Here is a 25103-nt window from a genome sequence, read left to right as displayed (position 1 = left end):
CAATTACCGCCTCCTGTTAATGTTAAGGGGGTGAGGAGCTTCCTTGGTCACGCCGGCTTCTATCGACGGTTTATCAAGGATTTCTCCAAAATTGCTAAACCACTTACACGATTCTTTGCGCTTAAGGATGCCCCTTTTGTGTTTATCGATGCTTGTCTTTCTGCTTTTAACAGGTTAAAGCAGGCCTTAGTCTCTGCGCCGATCATACAGCCTCCCAACTGGAACCTGCCGTTTGAGATCATGTGTGATGCGAGTGACTATGTACTAGGAGCGGTGCTTGGCTAGAGGAAAGACAAAGCCTTGATGCTATTTACTATGCGAGCCGAACTCTGGATGAGGCTCAAGTGAAGTACACTACCACTGAGAAGGAGCTGTTAGCTGTAGTTTATGCCTTAGAGAAGTTTCGTACTTATTTAGTTGGGTCAGAAGTCACTGTTTTTACTGACCATGCAGCTTTGAGGCATCTCCTTGCTAAGAAGGAGGCCAAACCACGGCTACTGAGATGGATACTCCTCCTTCAGGAGTTTGATTTGCAGATCAAGGATAAGAAAGGAGCTGAGAACGTTGTAGCTGATCACTTGTCGCGACTGATGCGATAAGAAGGGGAAGATTCTCTACCTATTGATGATTCTTTTCCGACGATACTTTGATTCTTTGTTATATCGTCTATTGTTAACCAAGAACCTTGGTATGCAGATATAGCTAACTTCGTTGTCGGTGGCAAGCTGCGCTTTGACCTTTCTCATCGACAAAAGAAGCGTTTTACGTATAACGCTAAGCAAGATATCCAGGATGATCCTTATTTGTTTAAGGAATGTGCAGACGGTCTCTCTGAGACGGTGTATTCCGCAGTGGGAGACCAAAATAGTCCTGGAAGGCTGTCACTCCTCTTCATATGGTGGTCACCACGGTCCATCGCGCACCGTGGCTAAGGTACTTCATCCTGGTTTTCTTGGCCTTCTTTGTTTCCGACGCTAAGTCTTTTGTTTCGACTTGTGATGCTTGCCAACGATCGGGGAACATTTCAAAGAGACATGAGATGCCACAAAACGGCATCCTAGAGGTTGAGGTTTTCGATGTCCGGGGCATTGATTTCCAAGGACCGTTCCCATCCAGTAAAGGTAACAGTACATCTTAGTAGTGTGTAGACTATGTGTCAAAATGGGTTGAGGCAATTGCTTCACCTCATTGTGATGCTAAGACCGTGATAAAGATGTTTAAAAAGATCATATTCCCCCGTTTTGGTGTCCCTAGGGTCGTCATTAGTGATGGGGGGATGCATTTTAAAGAAAAGAAACTCACTTCCATACTGTCTAGAGTCGGTGTCCAACACCGGCGTGGTTTCGGGTATCATCCCCAAACTAGTGGTCAGGTAGAGGTCTCTAATCGCGAGCTGAAAGAGATCTTGTCTAAGGTAGTTTCTAAATCACGGAAGGACTGAAGTCTTAAGCTAGATGACACATTATGGGCTTACAGAACTGCCTTTAAGACACCAATTGGTGCATCACCTTATAGGCTAGTTTATGGGAAATCGTGTCACTTACCTGTTGAATTGGAATGTAAGGCTTGGTGGGCAATTCGCGAACTTAACTATGATCCTAAGTTGTGTGGTCAGAATCGTCTTTTGCAGCTAGATGAATTGGAAGAGTTTAGGCTTAATGCCTATGACAGCTCGCGCATTTACAAGGAAAAGACGAAGAGATGGCATGACAAGAGAATCTTACCTCGTGAGTTTCATGTTGGGCAAAAGGTGCTGCTGTTTAATGCCCGGTTGAGACTATTTCCTGGCAAGCTGAAGTCCAGGTGGAGTGGTCCTTATACGGTAACAGCTGTTACTAAATTTGGATCCGTGGAACTTGAAGATTCCGAGGGGCGTAGATTCAAGGTGAATGGCCAATATGTGAAGCATTACCACGAGGCAACTGAAGCAGACAATCGTGTTGAAGTCTTGCGCTTCGACGAGCTCGACGCGCCAGTCAATTGATGCCAGAAAGGTCGTGCGGGACCTCTTAAACCAGCGCTCTCCGGGAGGCAGCCCGGACTGTTTTTATTGTACTTCTGTTGAACTCTTTATTTTTCTTTAGCTTTACGTTGAACTTTAGACGCTGTTTTATGAACTTCCTATGCATTTCCCTTGCTTTATATGCGTGTCTTGCAGGTCACGGTACTCGATCGAATGGTTTTATGCTCGATCGAGCACTTTTTGAGGAGGGTTTCACTCGATCGAGTGATATAGTCCTCGATCGACCAGAGTCAAAAACCATGCCCACTCGATCGAGCGGTTTTCTGCTCGATCGAGCACTTCCAATGCACTGGTTCACTCGATCGAGCTGTTCCAACTGCTCGATCGAGTAGTTTTTGACTTCCAGCTGATGTTTTCCGTCTATGGAGCTACTGCTTGACTTTCTTTGACCTCCCATGTTCATGGTCGGTTTGGGGAGGTCCCTCCTTATGACGTTTTGTAAGTTTTCCGACTCCACTTCTCCTTTTCCTTTCAGTTTGCATTTCTTTCCCTATTTTTGGTACAATGAGGGCATTGTACGGTTTGGTTTGGGGAGGTATGCATCCATATCTGTGTCTGCATGTTTTCTTGCATTTTTGCTTCCATGTTTATTATTTCCGCATGCATTGTTGTTTGTTTTACTTCAAAAAAAATCATATAAAAATCAAAAAATTTCAAAAATTTTCATGTTTAATTTTGAGTCGGAACGTTTGAACATTGACGCTACTTTGAACCTTTACTTGAGCCCTGCATATTCTTGACATTTAGTTGGCGTGATTATGTGCATAATCTACGAGTTTTTGTTTCTTCCTTATCTGAACGAATAGACTTGATTCAGTATGTCGGCAAGCTACATTACATTCTGAGGTTAGAGTTTTTTTAAACTGATGACATTCATGACCGGTTTCATTTAGGATGTGAGTAGTACTCTCTTTAAGACATGTAACATCAATTTGCATAAGCATGAGTCTAGTCTTCTTAATACATGTATGCATTCGGTCTGTGGATGGTGACACGTGTTAGGAGAGGCAGTCCCCTTTATTTCATTCTACCCATGAGCCTCACATAGCCAAATTGCCTTTTTGTCCTATCAACTACTTTCTATAATACTTCCTACCCTAGCTGAGCTAGTAACGAGTAGTTCTTGGAATATTTTACTGCAATATGGTTATTTCATCTGATTTTAGAGGATGATGGAAGAATTGAAGGGAAAGAAAGAAAGAAAAGAAAAAAAAATGTGTTGAATTGAAAAAAAAAAAAGAGAATGAAAAGCGAAAAATGCGAAAAAGAAAAGAAGAAGAAAAAGAAAGAAAAATTACATATGAAAAAGAATGAGAATTTTATAATAATTTACACTCCCATGTCTTATCTATATTTTATGGGGAGTTGACGATTTCTGGTGTTTGTGAGTTTAGTGCATATATTTTGCACCGTTTCATCTTGCTGTTATGAGTACGAAGTTGGGATGCAGTTTATATTTGGATCCGATGTTGCTAGCCTGGCTAATAACCCCACATATCCAAATTCATTTTAGCCCCTTCTTACCCATTACCTCACTTACCCAAATGTAAGTCCTCGGCATGTGTCTTGGTCATTAGTATGGTTGGAATGCATATGTACGGTTGTAGAGATTTTATTCATGTTAACTGCATGCATGTTCTTATAGGTCGAGTTAGGTGAGTGTCTGATTTCTTCCTATCTTTCACACATATATTCACCTTGTTCCTGATTTTGAGTGACGAGCGACCCGTGAGAGTCCGACATCTTTTGAGTCTTGCAAGGTCGACGGTTCAGTAAGTTTGAAACATTGATTTAACTCGTTTGCACTTCTCACTTGCCACTTGTCATTTTGTTGCATTAAATTGGTTTAGTGGGTAATTTGTAGCTGATACGTTGGTCCCGTTCCATTGTTCAGCTTTAGTTGCATTCATATTTGCTTGGGGACAAGCAAAGGTTTGGTTTGGGGAGGTTTGATGCGTGTCTTTTATATAAGGTTTTCACCTCATTTTTACACGCATTTCTGTACTTTTTATGTAGCATCTGGCTACAAATACCCCCGAATATTCTACTTTGGTTCGTTTTATGTAATTTGCAGGAATTAACCCAGGAGGAGCTAAATCGAGCCTAAATTGTCCTAATTGTATGCATTCATGGAGAATAAGGAACCGGGGCTTGGAAATCCAACACTTGGAAGACGCGTGAGCTGGATTCGGGAAGCATTTCAAGTTTAACGTGCCTATATAGCTCGATCGAGTGGTTTTCTACTCGATCGAATGCTCAAATATACTCAAGGTTGGTCGATCGAGCTGTTTAGAGGGTCAACCGAGGAGTTTTGCAAGAAGTCCTCGATCGAGTGGTTGTTCTTACTCGATCGAGTGATTTGGTGATGATCTTGCTCGATCGAGTAGATTATTTCTACTCGATCGAGGGGTTTCGTGTGCTTTAGCCAATTTCCGCCTAATCATATTATGGGCTTTTGTAATTAGTCCATAGATTAGGTTTTAGGATGTTTTTCTAGTATAAGACTGAGAGTAACTACGTTACTCCGATCTCATCTTTTCTTCCCTCTCACGTTGATTTTCACTGTATTCCTTACTACTGTTCTTGGATTTTTACTCTCTTTTTATCTTCAGTTACTCGGATTGGATTTCGCAATTGGTACTATCATTCTACTTTTATTCTACATCCTATTATTTGCTTGAGTTCCTCTCTATTTATTGTTATCATAATAGTTGCTTGATTCAATCTTTGTCAATTGTTATAATGTTTAATCCCAATTGCCTATTTGTTGTCATTGTTAATTCAACGATTATGAGTAGCTAATTTTCTCATGTTGAGACTATAGGGGATCCGTAATATGAAGGGAGAGTAATCGATTTACTAGGTTAATGCTGGTACCGTCTTTGTTGCTTAAATGCTACAATTAATTGTAATTGCCTAATTGAGTCGACGCAGTTAGACCTTTATTCTTAGTGATCCTTGACCTGGGCCGAAAGGTTGGAAAAGGTAGACTAGTAGCGAACAATAGAGTATTGCAGTGAGGGCGAAAGTTAAGCTGTTTACACTTTAGGGTGAATTAAGGACCGAAAGGTGACGTTCGCTACCCCTTAGACCGTATTGCATTGACCTGGGACCTAGATTACTTGACCGGATGATTATGGTGAACCGATTGTCTTAGCTGTTCTTCTTTATCTGTTTAATTCCTTCCTTTTATTTCTCTTCTCCTTGTTCTCTTTAGTTTAGAAATCACAATTTATAAACCCCCAATTGGTTACTTGACGAACTTAGATTTAGCCGACAATTTCCTACCTCTCTGTGGATTCGACCCGACTTCCCTAGCTATATTAGTTAGAGCCAGTTGGTTATTTTTGACAGGTACGCGACAGCCGTGTCATGTTGGGACCCGATTTGGTAACTGAGACCATCAATCAGGTTCAGATCATTCGAGAGCGTATGAAAGCCGCTCAAGACCGACAGAAATCGTATGCCGATGTCCGTCGTCGACCACTTGCCTTTGAGGTTGATGATCGAGTGTTCCTTAAAGTATCACCTATGAAAGGGGTAAAACGGTTTGGTGTGAAAGGAAAGCTGAGTCCCAAATACATTGGACCTTTCCGTGTGCTTGAGAAGATTGGTCCCGTTGCTTACCGTTTAGAGTTGCCCCCGAATTCGAGCAAGGTTCATGATGTCTTCCATGTATCTCAGTTGAGGAAGTACATTAGTGATCTGAGCCATGTTATTCAAGAAGAAATCCCAGATTTGGAACCTAACTTGGCTTTGGAAGAAAGGCCGATCCGAATCCTCGAAAGGGCAAACAAGCAACTTAGAAACAAAGTTGTGCCCCTAGTTCGTATCCTTTGGCGTTGTGGAAATGTCGAAGAAGAAACTTGGGAGCCTGAATCTTCTATGTTAGCTAAATATCCCGAACTTTTCTCGTGAGGTGATTCTCTTTCCTTTATCTAATTCTTGTGAGTTTTAGCTATCATTTCGAGTGTTCCTCTCCTTCTCTTAAATACTCTCCGCGTTAGTAGTCCTTGCCTAGTTGTTTAAAAGTCGTAGTTAGAGTTTGGTCATAACTAGTGGAGTTATTATCCTTATTATAGAGTTTCGAACTAAAGACTTTTGGAAATGTTTTAATGTTTTCCACTGGTTTTAACGTCAATGAGTGGTAAAGCTCGTTATTAGAGACGTCCGATAATTGGTTTTCTCATTTGTTGGTGTAAAAATATATATTTTTATGTCTTTGATTTGGAATGTTGATGTTCTTGGACGGCCGACGAGGATATTCCGTTCCATTGAAAAGACACTTATATTTCATACGTTCATATTTTGAAGATTTTGTTTACTTGATTTTAAAGAGATAGACCTACATATATACAATGTTCCTTCTTCTAAGTTTCGGGGACGAAACTTCTTAAAAGGAGAGATGATTGTAACACCCCGTAAATTTGAAGACCTTTATTATATTTTAAAAGTAATATTTTATTCTATTTTAATTTTATATTAATTTATTTGAAATAAAATTTATTTGATAAAATATAATCTTATTTTATTTTGAAGAAATGTAATTATTTTTGATAGTTTAGAAATGTTTAAAAGTGATTTAAAATATATTTAAACTTTTTCTTTTGATAAAATAGATTTCGGATAAAACTCGTAAAATTGGGATTTTCCCATTTCTTACGGTCGTTGGGTAAACAAGTTTGGATATTGGACATATGAGTACTTAATCTTTTAGTAAAATCGTGTTTAAGAACTTTAATTTTCTCGAAAATCGCGTTCGACGAATATTTCTAATTTCCGTCGAAACGAACCAAAACGTAAACAAATGACCCATCTCCCCATGCCTTTTGGCTGGCCACCTACCCTCCATTTGTCCCCTCTTCCAATTTTCATTTCCTCCATAACTCAATCTATCTCCTCCTTCTCTCAAACACCAAAAACTCACTAAAAATTCTCCTTACAATCCCTAAATCCACCATAAATCCTTCATTTCTCCACCAAATCTCATAAAAATTATATATTTGGAATCCTCTCTTCAATCCTCATCTACTAGTAAGCTTTATTTTCATTTCCCCCAATTTTTGTTTAAGACACTTTTTTTTAGCGTTTCGAATTTAAGCTTAATAATTGTGTTTTTGTTGTTCTTATAGGTGAAGAATTTGAAGATGACTTAGGTGACTCATATGTTGTTGAAGATGAAGAGTAATTTTGGGTTTTAGAAGCTTTCTCAAGTTATTACTTGTCTCTTTGCTAGCTTAAGGTAACTATTCCGAGTTACTCGACGAATTAATGTCACATTAGTAGTTGTATTTGTTGTTTGTTGTTGTTTGTTGTCGTTTGTTGTTGTTTGTTGTTGTTTGACACGATCTTGTTGATAAATGAATGAATGGAGTAAGATGAGTATGCTTATGTTTAATTTATGTTACCCATTTGTATATTATGGTTTGGAACAAATTTGGGTGAAGAATTATGTGTTGTGACAAGTCCGTGTTTTGGTTGGAACGCGTCAATACCGGACCGAGACGGTTTCCAATGTTTCCAAAAATATGACAGATTGAACGGCATCGAAAAATTAGGTGGTTTAGCCACTTGAATCAATCAATTCGGAGTCCGTATCAGTAAATGGCGTCGTTTTATCGATTACAATTTATAGAAAAGTTTACCCTTGTGTGAGACGGTTATTTATGCTGTTTTATTATGCGAGAATTTTGTGGAATTAGTTATTTTGTAAGTTGGAATGTTTTCTTTATGTTGATAGTGTTCACATGATAGAAATTGGAAATAGCATGGGAATGATATTGTGATGAATTTTGTGATTTGGGCCAAAGTAGGCCAAGACTCTGAGCTGGGTCAGTTTGACCGAATGAGTTTGGTCAAACTAGGTTTAAACCGGTCAGCCTCGATTTGACCAATGACCCGTCGCGGGACTAGGGTCGAGGGTTTGTCTTTGAGGTGAGATTGGTTGTTATTGGATGTTTTAGGTTGATGCCTTGATATTTGTGATTATCATTTCACATGTTGGTTGTTGGATGCTTTGGATGCCTTATGCTTGAGTCTTGTTGCCTCTCTACCATTTTAGCTTGTTCTCATGGATTATGGTACTGTTGGTTAGCTGGAATTTGGATTATTATTGATATTGGAGATATTGTTGGATTGTCAGCTGAATATGCTCTTGCGTAGTCTTTCATATGTTAGGGTGTGTATGATCATTTGTGTGTGTGCAAGTTTGGACTCTTTGCCCCTCTTATGGTTAATTGGGTGTCCTACTTGTCTTGTGTGGAGTGGGCTAAAGTATTCAAGCTGGGACTAGGTCCTAGGTGAGTATTTCGGCCTTCGTCATAGATAGGCCCTTATAGTCTTTGACGAGTGTATGTTCACCGCTTAATAGTCTTTGTGTCTTAGCTTGGTGGGCTTATATCCAAGTTAGGGCATGACCTCCTGACGTACTCTTAGAAGTATGTGGTCAGCTTAAGTACTAGTCAACCCTTTGGTGGACTCCTTAGGGGTACTCATGTGTGTGATCATGAGTCTTGGATGCGGTATTTTCCTCATGTCGCTAGGTCTGCTCAGGTTTAGGATTAGGGTGTTTACCTTACCTCGTGGTATAGACTCGAGTTACAGAGTGACTATTGATTGTCCTAAGAACTTATGTCTGTCTCTAGATATATTGTCCTTTCTTGTTTGAGGATTCTATGAATCATAGAAGGTGAGATGCAAGCCGGCTATGGTTGATAGAGTTTGGATTCCTGGATGTTATGTGATTCACATGATAGTGTAGTATGAGTCGGTCTAGTATTCATATGCTAGGACTATGTGTTGTTATATTGTTGTTCACATGATGAGTACGATTGTCTAGCATCTATATGTTAAGGCTATGTGTTATTCATATTCATATTTTTATGTTTACATATTATATTAATTATGATATTTCGTGGCTGGGAGAACTCGGAGTTACTCCCCACTGACTGTGGCTTTCGTATTTGTATAAAATGCGATTGATAGGTAGGTGATGCATATATGAGGTACATGGACGAGCTAGCGAGCAAAGTAACCTTGAGACCTAGATTGGCTTTATTTTATTGTGACCCTTAAACACTTTTTATGTTATACTCCCTCCCATCCAGACCAAAGGTTACAGTTGCTTTTTGGCACTATTCATGGTCGTAGGGAATTTTTGATATTATTCTTAATCTATAAGACAAAATATAGTCATGTAAGATCTTGAATGATTTATCGTCATAAATGCTATCAGAATATCAAATTTTTATAATTTTTAATAATGAGTAACTAAAGATATGCACGTTACAAAACGTGCCTCGACAAGTATGATAAAGCAACTGTAACCTTTGGTCTGGATGAGAGGGAGTATACTTTTTAAGGGACATATGTCTCCCTTTTTCATATTTGGGTTGTATAACTTTGTTTCGCGACTTTAGCAATGTTTTATTTATGAGATTTATTTTAAACCTTGCATGTTTGACACCTTCCCATATGGATATTTTTATAACAGGTTCAGGTTTTTAAAAATTACAAGTTTTTACCCAAATGAACCTATTACAAACATATCCATGCAGTTTTTATCTAGAATTATGTGTTTACTTTTTCGCAATAAATGAGGGTGTCACAAAATCCGACTTGGCAAACGGGCAACCAGGTCGGGGTGTGTCAGGTCAGTTCGGGTGGGTCATTTCAGGTAATTATCAAGTTTTTCAAGTATTAATGGTCAGTACGTGTACAACAATAAACATTCTGGTCGGGTTAATTTGAATTCCGGATAATGATTGAGTCTTCAGTTCAGGTACGAGTTTAATTATTCGAGTCGGTTCAGTTTTGTCAGGTCTAGTTGCATGGAGAAGAGCTGGTCATTAGCGAAACTGCAAAACAATCAACAATGAAGCAACTTGGCTATGATGTTAACAGTACAGTTGAATTATTATCTTGATCAAACTGATTACTAATTCAGTAGGAACTAGGTACAAAGTTTGATGGAGTCTTATACGGAATTCGTCTCCTTTTAAAAAGTCCACTTAACCTATGGCTGAGCAACGGTTTAAGGTTTCTACGGTCTAATTCACCTCGTTTGGACAATGAAAAATTCAAAAGTTTTGGTTAAAATTGTTGAATTTTTTTTCCAAGGTTCTCTTATTTGTTTTTTTTCGAAATTACCATGAGTTTGAGCGAGTATTAAGGTAAAAACAATTAGAAATACCATTACTTTAATTAGAAAAGAATGCTAGGGATCCTTAAGAAACATTTTTATGATATTACAATATAATCAAGTGATTTATGTATTTATACATCAAAGAATTCAATACAACCGGAGTTTTCATATTAGACATTCTCCCTTTAAATCTTATTTACGCGGTTTTTAGTAAATAAACCTTATCTACCACCACCTAGGGGTGAAACGAAGCTAGGTGGATTGTATAAATCGGAATCAGTGCCACCGGTATTTTCATCTTCATCTTCATCAATTCTTAGAAGGTATTCACGTTCTTCTTCATGTGTTTGTCTAACATTATTTTCCCAAGGGTGCCTTCCTTTTCTTTTGATTCGATCTAGTTCCATCGCGGCTTCTTTCATGGTAGGTCTTTCCTCACCTTTCAGCCTCAGGCACCATCTTCCTAGCTCGGCCACATCTTTAATTTGCTCCATTTCTAGCTCATTGTTTCCTATGTTTTGATCAACAATGTCGAACAAACGATCCTCTTTCATCTTAAGAAGAAAATGCATAGCAAGACATCTCTCAACTTCCGGTCTTTGATAAGATACTGCTTTTTTCCTAGTTAAAAGCTCGACCAGCACGACTCCAAAGCTGTAGACATCACTTTTTTCAGTCAGTTCACTCGTCTGCATATATTCAGGGTCTAAGTACCCAATGGTTCCTAAAACCATTGTAGCGAGTTGATCTTGGTCAACCGGACATAATCTTGACGCCCCAAAATCGGCCACCTTAGCCGTGTAATATTCATCTAACAGTATATTCATCGTCTTCATATCTCGATGAATAATAGGGGTTGAAATGGTAGTATGTAGATACGCCAAAACTTCAGCAATTTCCGAGGCTATCCTAAGACGCATTTGCCATGTAACATGGTACGCTTTTGAATCATCGTTTAAGTAGTCATATAATGTACCATTGTTGATAAATTCATATACTAGTAGCGGTACTTCAGTCTCGAGACAACATCCTATCAACTTAACAACATTCCTATTGTTGATTTGCGACAACACGAGAACTTCATTGATGAACTGCTCAACTTGGTTAGGATCGACCTTAAGAGATCTTTTGATTGCGACATGCTGATTATTTGGTAACAATCCCCTGTAAACAACGCCGTATCCACCCCTTCCAATTATGTTCATGTCGTCGTAGTTTTGAGTTGCATCTTCTAAATCCTCTGCAGTAAAAATCTTTAGAGCATCCATCCTAGCGTGCTTTTCGCTTAAAATTAGACCTCCATTTTGTCGAAAGAAACTTTGCCGTAGTTCTTTAAGTTGTATTACTCCGCGTCTCCAATACAATAGAAACCCAACCACAAGCGAAATTATGATTCCGCCACCAACACCTACAAGATTAATCAAGTACTCGGATTAAGTAAGTATAGTACCTCCATTTGACTTTACACGGTTTCCGAGACAACACTTTGACTATATTTTGTATGTGTATGCATTAATTATGTTTTTTGCTGTAAATATATTTTCTTGAAATATATTTTGATGATAAATATAAACACATTAATTTGAGATTTGAGAATATAGTTTTTTTTATTTTTCTACTTAATCATGGTCAAAGTTTTACAACTTTGACCCTGAAAAGTCAAATAGGAAGGTCTTTGTGAAACGGATGGACTATTACTATTTATTCTCCGAGAAGTCGGGTGGTCATCAGTGCGGGTCGGTTGGGTCAGGGGCGGGGCGGGTCAAGGTTGGGAGACCGGAATCGACCCGGGTTAGGTAGGGCCGGGTCGGGCCAAGTCAAAAGTGACCCGTGAGGCGGGTCTAGGGCTGGTCCCGGTTTGGCATTTGGGGGCCCGAAACCGGCCCGGATATAGGACGGGTTGGGCCGGATCCGGGCCGGTTTCATCCACGGCACAGGCGGACCGGGTCTGGGTTAGCATGGCCGACCCGCACTAATAACCAGCCCTACCTAGAAGTCATATCAAGATCTATATGGTCTAAGTGTCTAACGGAAAAAACCTTGATAACTCAATCGCGTAACCAATGACACCTTTGGTTATCTTTGTGAACGCGTTGACACGTGATTAAATATATTACATTATACAGTACTGTTATTACCTGCGGTGATGATAACAGGGATGAGCCAAGTGTTTCGACTAGAGATACATCCATGAGTTTTTGTGCCATTTCCATGGTAGCCTTTCGGACATTTGCAAATGTAGCTTCCCTTGATGTTTGTACAGTATTCCGGTTTCTCACAGTCGTTCGCTTGATCACACTCATTAATATCTGATCAGTTATCACAGCAAAACAAATTGTTAAATACAAAACCAATAAATTTTCTCTCATAAAAGCTACATGAAGATAGCGATAATAGGATGAGCCGAATTGTTATATACTATTTTGAGATCCTTAGTTTATAAGAAAAATATTTTTCTTCGTTTTCTATTATACCTATTTTTGTGAATGTCGTATGATGATCTATTAATGAATTGTTCTTTTCTTTCAAAAAATAATAATACAAAAGCAGAAGGTATTTCTTAAATGGAGTGGATAAAAGATATCGCTAATTAAGTGAAATAGGCGGGGTGCGATTAATCTTACCTTTGCAGCCGCGAGGAAGGTACGGGTTCCCAGTAAAGCCAGGTTTACAATCGCAACGATAGCCATCTTGATCAGGCTTTAAATCCGAGCAAATCGTATTATTCTTACACAAACAACTTCCCTCTGCTTTAACAACCGAACAATTCTTCGTTCCTAATAGACTAAGCTACAGCTGGCTCCAAAGAGCCGTTGCATATCAGCAACATTCACGCACCATATCCTCTATTCATAGCAAATATTTTCCTTTCCATAAGCTTCATATTTTATAGCTGTTAAGTTTGATTCATTACTGTAATTAGTTTAACACATCTTATGTATAAATAGCTACTAACCATTCTTTTGTAAGACACACAATTGATTATTCAATAAAATATTAATGTTTACATATCCTCCAAATTCTATTATGGTATCAGTGTTTTAGCAATAATCTCATACTCCAAATCTCGACAACCTCCCTGTTCTTCACAATGACGAACACGGCCACCGAAAACAAAAATACTCATTCATACTCGATCGTTCCCGTCGAAAATCCAGGAACGAAAATCACTCATGTCGAATTTAATGGAAAAAATTATGACGATTGGTCTCGTTGTTTCCGTCTCGCTCTTCTTGCCAAAGGAAAGCTAGATTACATCGACGGAACAATTTCGAAACCCGCAGACAACGACCCTGATTTCAAAGCTTGGAGATCCGCCAATGCCCTTGTCTCGGCATGGATTTTCAATACCATTGAAGCCGATCTTCGTACATCCATTACTTTACAGGATGACGCGACTCTCCTTTGGACCGACATCAAGCAGCGCTTCACTGTGGTAAACGATGCTTACATTTTTCAATTAGAAAATGATATTAATTCTTGCAAACAGGGGCCAACAGAGAGTGTCATGTCTTATTACGGGCGCATCAAAAAATTGTGGGACGATCTTATTGCAAATGAAGGATTTCCAACTTGTGCCTGCAAACCATGCGCCTGCAATATGCTTACTCTCTTAGGACGCCAACGCGAGAAGAAACGGGTACGTTCCTTTCTTATAGGTCTCGACTCTCGTTTTGCTACACTCCGTTCCCATATTTTAGGAACCGAACCCCTTCCGAATCTTAATCAGATTTATAGCCGTCTGTTACAAGAGGAAGGTATGCGTAGTTCTTTGCTTGCCTCCACTCCAGAATCTAATTCTGATCCTATGAGCTTTGTTGCTCGTGTTCATTCGACCTCGAACAATAATCAAAACACACAAAATCCACCTGTTGAACCCCCGAAAAAATGTATTGCTTGCAAACGATCCGGCCATGTCTTTACCACCTGTTTTAGAGTCACCGGGAAATTCCCGGATTGGTGGGGAGATCGACCTCGGGATAGGATATATGTGGGACCTGACCCGAATGACCCAAGTCAGTATATTGTCATACCGGATAACAGAGGGCGACAAAAACGCACCCCTGCTCAGTCCGGAACCGCTTCTGGTCAGCCCGTTTTCTCTCCTGCACCTCGGGTCAATATGGGTCAAGTAAATGGTCAGACTGCTTCATCATCCGGGGCTGCTGCTTTTGACGGTATTGATTTGAATAGTTTAAATCCCGCCGATCGCGCCGAACTAGTTCAGACGTGGCAGGCTCACAAGGCTAATAACGATCGACTAAGTGGTAATATTCCTCTTTCTTCTTGGATTATTGATACCGGTGCATCCCACCATATGTCGGGTTGTTTATCGCATTTTTCTAATATTCGTAATGTTGCTCCTTTATCCGTCGGACTTCCGAATGGAGACCGCACTACCGTGACAAAAAGTGGGGACATAGTTATTTCAAATAGATTAATTTTACGTGATGTGTTATATGGCCCAAACCTTCAATGTCACCTTATTTCGGTCTCTAGTCTCTTGCTTGACGATTCCTTAACTATTCAATTTTCTCGTAATTTATGCTTAATCCAGGACCATTCCTCGAAGATAGTGATTGGAGCGGGTGAGCAGCGCGAGGGACTTTATTTTTTAAAGGATGTCCGCAATTTCGAGCCTAAAGCCTTTACCGTGGGAACAATTGACAACAATGAACTTTGGCACCGAAGGTTGGGGCACCCCTCTACCGATATTAATCGTTTTATTTCTGTTTTGAATAATACTCAAACGCATTCTCATTTTCATAGTAAGTTTTGTGATATTTGCCTTCGTGCAAAACAAACTCGGGAACCCTTTTCTTTAAGTTCTAATAAGGCTGTTGCTATTTTTGATTTAATTCACTGCGATCTTTGGGGTCCATACTCCGAAAATGGTTCTTGTGGTTCTAAGTATTTTTTGACTATAGTCGATGACTTTTCACGCTCTACTTGGGTGTATCTCCTTCGTAATAAAAGTGATGCACGTCAAAAACTTTTAAATTTCTTTGCTATGATCGAAAGACAATTTAACAAGAAAATAAAATGCTTACGTACCGATAATGGTACCGAATTTTCATGCTTAAAATCTTTTTTTGACACACAAGGTATTTTATTTCAAACCTCCAACATTGACACCCCTCAACAAAATGGTCGCGTTGAGAGGAAGCACCGTCATATTTTAAACGTTGCCCGCGCTCTTCTTTTTCAAGCCTTCCTACCTATTTTATTTTGGGGTGAATGCATTTTAGCTGCTGTCTATTTAATAAATCGCACTCCTTCAAAACTTTTGAATGGCAAAAGCCCATATGAACTTCTATTTAACAATTCTCCACCGATGGGACACCTACGCACTTTTGGTTGCTTAGCTTATGCAAAAACTATCAATCGATCTCATGATAAATTTGCACCTAAAAGTCGTAAGTGTCTCTTCATTGGATATCCTATTGGGAAAAAGGGATGGCGCCTTTACGACCTCGACACCGGTTCCTATTTTGAGTCACGTGACGTTGTTTTCCTTGAAAACAAATTCCCATACCAACATATCCACCTCCACGATGACCCTCCCATGGATACTCTTAACGAGTCTTCCCAAGACCATATTCTACTTCGACATGACCCTGCCCCAACGACATCTACCATTCCACCCGACCCCTCCACTTCGAACCACACAAACCAAAACGACACAACTCCATCGACCCCGAGTCACACCGACCAAGCACCGCCCTCTACCACGACCCAAAACAACACAGCCGAACCCTCCAACACAACCGAACCCTCCAATCTCGGACGCGGACATCGACAAAAGTTTCCAAACTCGAATCTCAAAGATTTTGTTGTGAATAAGGCACCTCCCTCGTCTCATGCTCTCCACGCCTCATCACAATCTTCAGGTACACGGTTTCCTTTAAACAATTTTCTTAGTAATAAAATATTTTCCCCTAACCATCAAATTTTCTTGACGGCCGTGACTACAAATCACGAGCCTAGCACCTTTTACGAAGCTATGCAGGACACAAAGTGGAAAGAAGCTATGCAACGAGAGGTCGATGCTCTCGAGAAGAATAAGACATGGACACTTGAACACTTGCCTCCCAACAAAAAGGCAATTGGTTCCAAGTGGGTTTACAAAATCAAATATAACGCCGATGGCTCCATTGAACGATACAAAGCTCGTCTGGTTGTTATGGGCAATCGACAAATTGAAGGTGTGGACTATAATGAAACGTTTGCCCCAACTATCAAATTGGTCACCGTCCGTACTCTACTTGCTATAGCTGCCGCTAAGAAATGGGAAACACATCAAATGGACGTCCACAATGCATTTCTCCATGGCGACCTTCAAGAAGAAGTTTACATGAAGCCTCCTCCCGGGTTCCTTTCCAAAACAGACGGACGCGTTTGCCGGCTCCGAAAATCTCTCTATGGCCTAAAGCAAGCTCCTCGGTGCTGGTATGACAAACTAGCTTCTGCTCTTATTAAATTCGGGTTCAAGCAATGCCCGTATGATCATTCATTATTTTCTATCACGACACCTGGCAAAGAGATTCATGTGCTTATTTATGTTGACGATCTAGTCATTTGTGGGAATGATTCCATTACGATCAAAAAGTTCAAATCCTACTTATGCGATTGCTTCCACATGAAGGACCTAGGGTCTCTCAAATATTTCCTTGGTCTAGAAATCGCTCGAAGCAAGGCGGGGTTATTTGTCTCACAACGCAAATATGCAATAGACATTCTTAAAGAGACTGGGCTTCTCAATTCAAAACCAAAACCCATCCCTATGGAACCCAATCATACTTTGGCCACATCCTCCGCGCCACCTCTCAAAGACCCTCAACCCTATCGTCGAATTGTGGGTCGACTAGTCTACCTCACAATCACAAGACCCGAACTCATTTATTCCGTGCACACCTTGGCTCAATTTATGCAAAATCCCAATACCGATCATTGGCAAGCCGCTCTACAAGTTATCCGATACATTAAAAATGCCCCGGGTCAAGGTATACTTCTACGAGCCGACTCTGATTTGTCCCTCCTTGCCTACTGCGACGCTAACTATGGGACGTGTCCCTCCACCCGCCACTCCCTCTCCGCTTACTTAATTCTCCTTGGATCCTCCCCTATATCGTGGAAGACAAAGAAACAACACACGGTCTCTCGTTCTTCCGCCGAGTCCGAATACCGTGCAATGGCATACACCACATGTGAAATCAAATGGCTTAAAGGTCTCCTCTCTTTTCTCGGTATTCCTCATCCACAACCAGTCAAATTACTATGCGACAATCAATCCGCCCTTCACATTGCAAAGAATCCGGTCTTCCATGAACGGACAAAACATATTGAAATTGATTGTCATTTTATCCGCGACGAAGTCCAGAAAGGTGTGATCACAACCGGGTACATCAATACAAAACACCAACTCGCGGACATATTCACTAAGGCTCTAGCCCGTGCTCCGTTTTATGATTTACTATCCAAGTTGGGCGTTACGAACCTCCACGCACCAACTTGAGGGGGGCTAATAGACTAAGCTACAGCTGGCTCCAAAGAGCCGTTGCATATCAGCAACATTCACGCACCATATCCTCTATTCATAGCAAATATTTTCCTTTCCATAAGCTTCATATTTTATAGCTGTTAAGTTTGATTCATTACTGTAATTAGTTTAACACATCTTATGTATAAATAGCTACTAACCATTCTTTTGTAAGACACACAATTGATTATTCAATAAAATATTAATGTTTACATATCCTCCAAATTCTATTAGTTCCGATTCCCCAATTAAACACTACCGGATACGTAGAATGTTCAGAATAAAAATCCGTATTCTGAGTCAAATTACTTTTCTTAAATTTAAACTCGTCTTTCGCCACAGCATACGCTACACTACACGGGTTAAAATCAACCGTAGTATGGTTAAGAAAACTCGAAACTGTGACCGTAATGTTTGTAATACCATTAGGTAACGACGATTCGCAACAACCAATGCCATTACATTGACCATCAACGACTTGTCGTAAATTGTTACAGTTCGTCATGCAACCGATACAGTATGACTCGCCATGGCGAATCCCAGTGAACCACGCGTAGGTATCGCAACCCGTGGCAATTAAATAGTTTTTGGTACTAGAAAATGTAAATGTGGTTAAATCTAACCATGAATTGAAATTTAATGTCGACACGCCTCGGTCGTAACAATCGACTGACTGGTACCCGTTGATTCGTATTTCGGCGTCTCGTAGAGAAATGTTCAATATTTGGAGGTTCGAACCAAGAATTAGTTGTGGAGGATTATTAGTTTCGTTACATGTGATTTGCATTATCGGGTACGAGTCGGGGTTATCCTTGTCAACATAATAACAACCCTTTTCTATACCAAATGGGTATGGAATGTTAATTTTTCCGCGCTTTGAGGTACATTGTGGCGCGATCACAAGGGCCGAGGCCGAGGCCGGTCCTTGTTCACGTCCATCTATTAATTGTGTTATTAACACAATTACGGTGATTATTATTAGAGAATGATTTCGATATCTCATGATTAAATTTTTGTGATGATTAAAATGTTTTGGTCGGATTACTTATCTTATTTCGAAGAAAATTTCGATATTTAAGCAAGGTGAAGGTATGTTCAAAAGTCTTAGTCTCAATAATTTGGATAGTTGGTCAATTAGCAAAAACAATTGAGCAACTTGGTCTATGATGTTAGCAGTGCGAGGGGGCTGCTAAATTTTACTCGTAATTTTGAAGAGACCGATTCTCTGAAGTGAACAACTCCATTTTTTAATATGCTTGAATTCAGCGGGTATAAGCAAGGGTCAAGACGGATAACAAGGATGCGCGACAGGTTGTGTGCTTGATTGAAGCCTTGTTCATCAACTATTGCTTCGATTGAAGCCTTGTTTAATCTAAAATAGATTTACTTCGGTTTTTTTTACGATATTTCAAACTCATATGTTACCTACCTTGTTTTCAAGGAACGAAAGTTTAAATTCATGTATTTCAACTTTTTTTTTTTTTTTTGGCAGCTGTAAAAAAGAGTAAAACCTACCTAACCATGGCCTTACAAGCAAGACTATGGGCGACAACATTAAAAGTTCGTGGTATAAAACTGAAAGCTAGACAATGGAAAAAAGAAAAAGAAGCATTAATGTCGTCCAAAATAGCCTTGAGTAGTTGATTTGGTGTCTCCATCCTTGTCACTTGGCGAACCAACGAAAGGCAATCCGATGAAACTTCCAAATGCCGAATACCCATTTCCCTAGCCCATTGAATCACCAATAACACCCCAAGGCCCTCCGCTTGTAAAGCCGACTCAGCTCTTATCCTTTTGCTCATCCAAAACAGCCTCACCCCACTTCCAGACATAGCAGTCCAACCAATCCCCGCATTATTAACCCCCTTCCATCCCGCATCAACCATCACTCGTACAACCTCACAAAATCTGATCATTCCTACAACACACACCGGGTTACTGTCACGAACCCATTCGCTTTGCTCACACTCAGACCTGTCTGTATTCCCTGGTGTGATACAAGGTCTCCCTCCTTCTTTTTGCACCTCTAACGCGCCTATCGCTATACTCACAACTTGTGTCAATAGATTGAAGAACATGCTAGGATGAAACTCAAGTCGTTGAAACAGGATCCGGTTATGAACACCCCAAATACACCAAACCGTAGTTAAAAACCGTATCTGACGTTCCTTCGTGTTATCCAAGCTTTCGAAATAAGACACCCAATTAATGACCCATGCTCCAATGTTAATAAAAGAATCATTTTCAGTTCGAATTCCAAGATCACTTGAAGCCCACAATTTTCGTGACACAGGACAGTCACGAAATAAATGTTCCATTGTTTCCATGGCCGTCGTCCCCCCCTACAAAATTTACATTGTGTATCCACCCCAATATTTCGTCGTGCAAAGCTACTTCCCACGGAGAGAGAATCAGTAATGATCCGCCAAATGAGAATTTTCCATGATTGCGGCCCCGGCAACCTCCATAGAGTGCGTTTACAAAACCATCGTCCTACATCATTTATCCTTTCCATATCTTTACGTGACCCTTGACGGTCCATAAACTTACCTAAGTGAGTCCCATAAGCGCTCTTCACACTATAAATACCATCACTACTATGTAACCAATAGACCTCATCATTCACCTGTGACCGACATATTGGTTGTGCTAAGACAGCATTAGCACTTTCCTCCTCGAGAACGTAATTGATGAAATCTTCATCCCACCTCAAATCAGTATCTTGGCGGCCTACTAATCGTAGATCCTTGACCTTCAGATTTCTAAGATCGACATGGTCAATACCTAGCAACCTCTCACTAGGCTCCGGACACCTCCCATTAACCCATTTATGAGTCCATATGTTTAACTCAGACTCCCACCCGGGCTTCCGCCCAATATGGTCACGAACAAATTGTAAACCGTGTAGCACACTTCGTGCCCCCCATGAAAGGTTGCCTCCTTGCTGTAACACCATAGCATCAACCAATTCATCATTAGGCAAAAGTTTTTTACGAAAAACTCGTGCAAAGTAGGAGCGTTCCCCCAGAGACAATCCTCCACGCTTGCTTTCCCAACATAGCTTGGTTGAGACACTCAATATTCCGTATACCAAGTCCTCCATCACTTTTTGGTAAACTCAGGAATTTTTTGCTACACCAGTGGATAGGTCGCCCTAATTTACCTCCCGCCCACCAAAATGTGACAACAAGGAATTCACCTTATTAATCACACTTACCGGTATTTTGAATACCGATAGAAAGAAATTCGAAATGTTGGATAAGACGGAGGAAATTAGTGTGAGCCTTCCCGCTTGTGATAAAAAAAAACCCCATTCCACGATGAGATTCGCTTCATGACAATATCAATGATCCCTTTAAAAAGCTCTCGTTTGGAACCTTGTACTTCTGTTGGTAATCCGAGATATTTCCCCAAACCTTTAGTACCTTTTATTTTAAGGGTACGCATTCCACCACGAGCCTTTGCAAGAGTGGTACTTGGACTAAATAGAATGCCATACTTGTCCACATTCATCACTTGACCCGAAACCTTGCAATATTTCTTCAAAATGACACGTAAAGTCCTTACTGAGTTATTTCGATCATGTAAAAAGAAGATCGCATCATCCGTAAAGAACAAATGAGACAATGCATCCTCCCCACGGTATAAGGTAATGCCTTTTAGAGAGCCATTACCTTGAGCTTGCAACAGATTACAGGAAAGAGCCTCCATACACAAGACGAAAAGTCATACGATATATTCTTGTGTAAGGCAGACCGACAAATTAGTCTGCAACGTGTGATAGCAAAAATTAATTAATCAAGTGCAAACATGGCGTAGAAAAATGACACACTTGAATTATTTTAAATCCTAATTGACATGTTCTTATGGAAAATAATGTCATAATTGGCTGCCAATTTAGTTTATTTCAAACATTATTAACATGGATGAGTTTGTTGTGATGCACTGCAGCAGAGAGTGCGACACTTTACTAAGGTAAATTGCCGATTTCATTAATGTTAATTCGGTTAGTCTTGTTTAAGACCGTTTTAATTTAAAATCACTTATACATTTTTTTTTGTTTTTATCCTTATTTTAAGAGTAAATTAAAAATTACTCCTTTTAAAATTCTGTTTTTTAAAATTACTTCCTTATATAATTTTTTCCTAAAATTACTCCCTTAATATGCATTTTATCAAAAATTGTTTCAAAACTCCAATTTAGGTGACTTATTACATCTGTTTTTGAACTTATTCTCCATTGGTATACGTTTCAAAGTATAAATTGGTTAAGACACAAACGAAATAAGTTCATAAAATGAAGGAATAAGTAACTTAAATTGGTATTTTGAAGCAATTTTTGATAAAAGTGCATTTTAATGGAGTTATTTTAGAAAAAAATTATATAAGAGAGTAATTTTAAAAAACTGAATTTTTAAAGGGAGTAATTTTTAATTTACTCTTATTTTAATTGGGCGTGAGGAATGTCTTAAAATAAGACGTTCTTAAACGAGAAGGGGTGATGTTAATTATATGAACACACAAAGCCAACAACGGTCAATTCATGAGCTAGTGGTTGATACTTCTAAATTGAAAACAATTATTCATAAGTGTGAACGTGAACGATGTTATATTTTTCTGTAATAATCTTTGTATAGATCTTAATCAACTCCGGTTCAAATAGTTTCTATAGAGTATGTAGATTATGTCAGGGCAGCCGTTAGACTCTAGGATCCGTTGAACGTGATGCTCGGGTTCTTTAATTTGCCCATGGAGCAGCCCACAATGTCCTTTGTGAAGGGAGTGACCATGGGCAAATGGACACTTGTGTTCAAGTTTGTACCCGACTTAGTGCCTTCCCCCTTCTCTTGTCTCGGTTCCCTGCGTGTGGTTTATGACCTGTGATTGATGTAATTAACATGATCAAATACAATAGATGATTAATATTGCACAAATTCTCCCTTGTGACGGAAGTACCCGTCGCAAGCTTGCGACGGGTCAAATACATCTCATATTAAAACCGGATCTGCTAAACAAGTTACCGACAAGAGGCGACATGCATTTATAATAGGTTTGTACAATTGCTATTTTTTAATCTTTAATTGTACTTTGCTCATTTGTTTAATGCCAATTATTTGCAATAAAGAAGCAAGCATTTAATGCCCTTCTTGCTTCTCTTTCATTGCTCCTCTGCCTTTCCATTCATCCTTGCATAAGCTAGAAACACAAAATCCATTCATTTCTTCTCTATTTTCCACAATCATATATATTTTCATCTTACAAATTGTTCTCAATTTGCAGTATTAATTTCTAAAAAAATGTGCGGAAAAAAAAATGGTTGACGGATGCATACTTGACGGTACAATGGAGGACGAAGACGGATAAGAGTAAAGGTATGTATAATTATCATTATTATTTGTTAAGAGTAATGGAGGACAGGAACTTATAGCTTATTATCATCATTATTATTAGGGCAAATCCAATAATAAAATTTACAATTATTAAACACTGTTATGTTGAAGTTGTAGCATACATGTATGAATATAAGTTTTCGTGTGTAAATGTGTATATATTTTGTGTGAATGTGACCTTGTCAACTATTTGAGTCATAAATTATCAAAAGGCAGATATTGTAGTATAGCATATATTTATATGAAGTAATTAAAGGCACATGCATGTTCTTGTATAAAGTAAGGAATGTCTACACTTTTACTGGTAATGTCAGCTTCTCAACACTGCAGTACAACATATCATTAAAAAGCATATGTTGTTGTATATCAATTAATATCTCTACTGTTAGTGCTTATGTGACCTGTTAAATGTTGTACAACATATTATCTCAAGGCACTTGTATATCCACTTAGTGTTTACACTTTCCGTTCTAATGTCACCATGTCAACTAAATTATTTCGGTTCATGTAAATGCACATGTTGTTGTATTTCTCACAAATGTCTATACTTTTAGGACAAATGTCACCTTGTCAACTTATTATTGGATTTTCTTGTATATCTACATAGTGTTTACACTTTCCGTTCTAATGTCACCTTGTCAACTAGATTATTTCAGTTGTATATGTACATGTTGTTGTATTTCTCACAAAGGTCTATACTTTTAGGATAAATGTCACCCTGTCAACTAGAGCAAGTAAGATAATGTAAAATGCACATGTTGTTTTTTTTATCTTATTAATGTCCATACTTTTTGTTCTAATGTGACTCTGTTAACTTTTGCAGGTACTGATTATTCGAAGTTACTATTGAGAACGACAGCGGAAAAATGAGATCGACGAGATGTATCGGAAACACTCACAGGATGTTGGTTTCAGCATTAGGAAAACAACTTCTCGCAGAGTAAACGGACCTGGCACACCCGAAGTCGAGAGATACTTTTTTGGTGATTGTTAATGATTTTTTTACATTTTTAGTTTGATATTACCAATTTTAGTTCATTTTTTCATTTTTAATTTCGATAAATTCACTTTTTATGGGTACTGTTGAACTTTTTTTTGGTAATTGTTACCAATATTACTTTGATTGTTACAATTTTTGTTTCATTTTACTTTCCTATTGTTGTTATTTTTTGTTAAACTTTGTATCGATTTTTTTTATCAAGTTCAAAAATTGTTCCCATTTTTAGTTGTTATAAAAATTTGATTAAAGAACAGAAGACAATGTCACCCTATCGAGTTCACTTGTTATGAAATTTTGATTAAAGAACAGAAGACAATCTTGTAATACGAACTGTAAGTTGTATTTAGTTTTATCTTGTAATAGAGACTATCAAATCTTGATAGTCATTTGGAATGATATCAATTATAACTTCATCACTATTCGAAATTAATGAACAACTTTTGTAGTGTTTTCTAACTAAAGTGGTCACATTTAAGACAAATTATTTTTGTCTAATATGTCACCATTTTTATTTATATATGTTATGATGATAAGATTCATTTAAATCAAATCAAATAGAATGTAAAATGGTTACATTTTCTACTAAGATGATAACATTTCATTCAAATATCCTATGTCACCATTTTGATTGAGATATGTTATCATTCTAAATTCTTTTTGAAAAAAATCAAATGTTACAAGTTATCATTCAAATAACCTAGTTAAATATAGTCACAAATATTTAGGAAATATAAACTTTTATCAGTCTGTTACATGTTTATTTAATTGATCAATATGGTATCATCTCCCAAGGTCGGTAATATCTCTAAAATTTGGTTATATTCTGACTAAGATGGTTATACTCTGACTACCATCCCATTTCCCCGCCCACACTTCTTCAGCGCTTTTTGGCTTCACCATCTCCCTTTGCGGATCCAACACCACCATCATCTCTGACACCTTTACTCATCGCAGCTCTAGTGTAAGTGTAACGCTAGGTAAACTTGTCATTTAAAGTTGCCGCCTCTT

General features: G+C 38.8%; 2 protein-coding genes across 2 annotated transcripts; both read right to left on the bottom strand.

Annotated features, from left to right (window-relative positions):
* Nucleotides 1-10387: 10387 nt before the first annotated feature.
* Nucleotides 10388-20809, bottom strand: LOC141608461 (wall-associated receptor kinase 2-like). The gene is made up of 6 exons (XM_074427813.1): nt 20257-20809; nt 19424-19747; nt 17934-18645; nt 12791-12933; nt 12305-12475; nt 10388-11574 (listed from the first exon to the last, which is right to left on the bottom strand). Exons 1-6 carry the CDS (start codon nt 20807-20809, stop codon nt 10388-10390), a joined length of 3090 nt encoding a protein of 1029 aa, XP_074283914.1.
* Nucleotides 20810-20979: 170 nt separating this feature from the next.
* On the bottom strand, nt 20980-21417 carry LOC141608460 (uncharacterized). The gene has a single exon (XM_074427811.1). It carries the CDS (start codon nt 21415-21417, stop codon nt 20980-20982), a length of 438 nt encoding a protein of 145 aa, XP_074283912.1.
* Between the last annotated feature and the right edge of the window lie 3686 nt (nt 21418-25103).

The sequence above is a fragment of the Silene latifolia genome, chromosome 10 (genome assembly GCF_048544455.1).
Source record: "Silene latifolia isolate original U9 population chromosome 10, ASM4854445v1, whole genome shotgun sequence".
NCBI classification, from domain to species: Eukaryota; Viridiplantae; Streptophyta; class Magnoliopsida; order Caryophyllales; family Caryophyllaceae; genus Silene; species Silene latifolia.
Note: the sequence above shows the minus strand (reverse complement) of the source record. Positions and strands in the feature narration are given on the sequence as shown.

What these genes read in the sequence shown, in the direction of transcription:
- LOC141608461 (XM_074427813.1), bottom strand. Translation starts at nt 20,809, where the DNA reads ATGGAGGACTTGGTATACGGAATATTGAGTGTCTCAACCAAGCTATGT. An exon ending in CGCTTATGGGACTCACTTAG is followed by an intron (nt 19,748 to 20,256) that starts GTAAGTTTATGG and finishes TTGTGAGTATAG; the next exon opens with CGATAGGCGCGTTAGAGGTG. An exon ending in CCCTGTTATCATCACCGCAG is followed by an intron (nt 11,575 to 12,304) that starts GTAATAACAGTA and finishes TTAATCTTGTAG; the next exon opens with GTGTTGGTGGCGGAATCATA.
- LOC141608460 (XM_074427811.1), bottom strand. Translation starts at nt 21,417, where the DNA reads ATGGAGGCTCTTTCCTGTAATCTGTTGCAAGCTCAAGGTAATGGCTCT.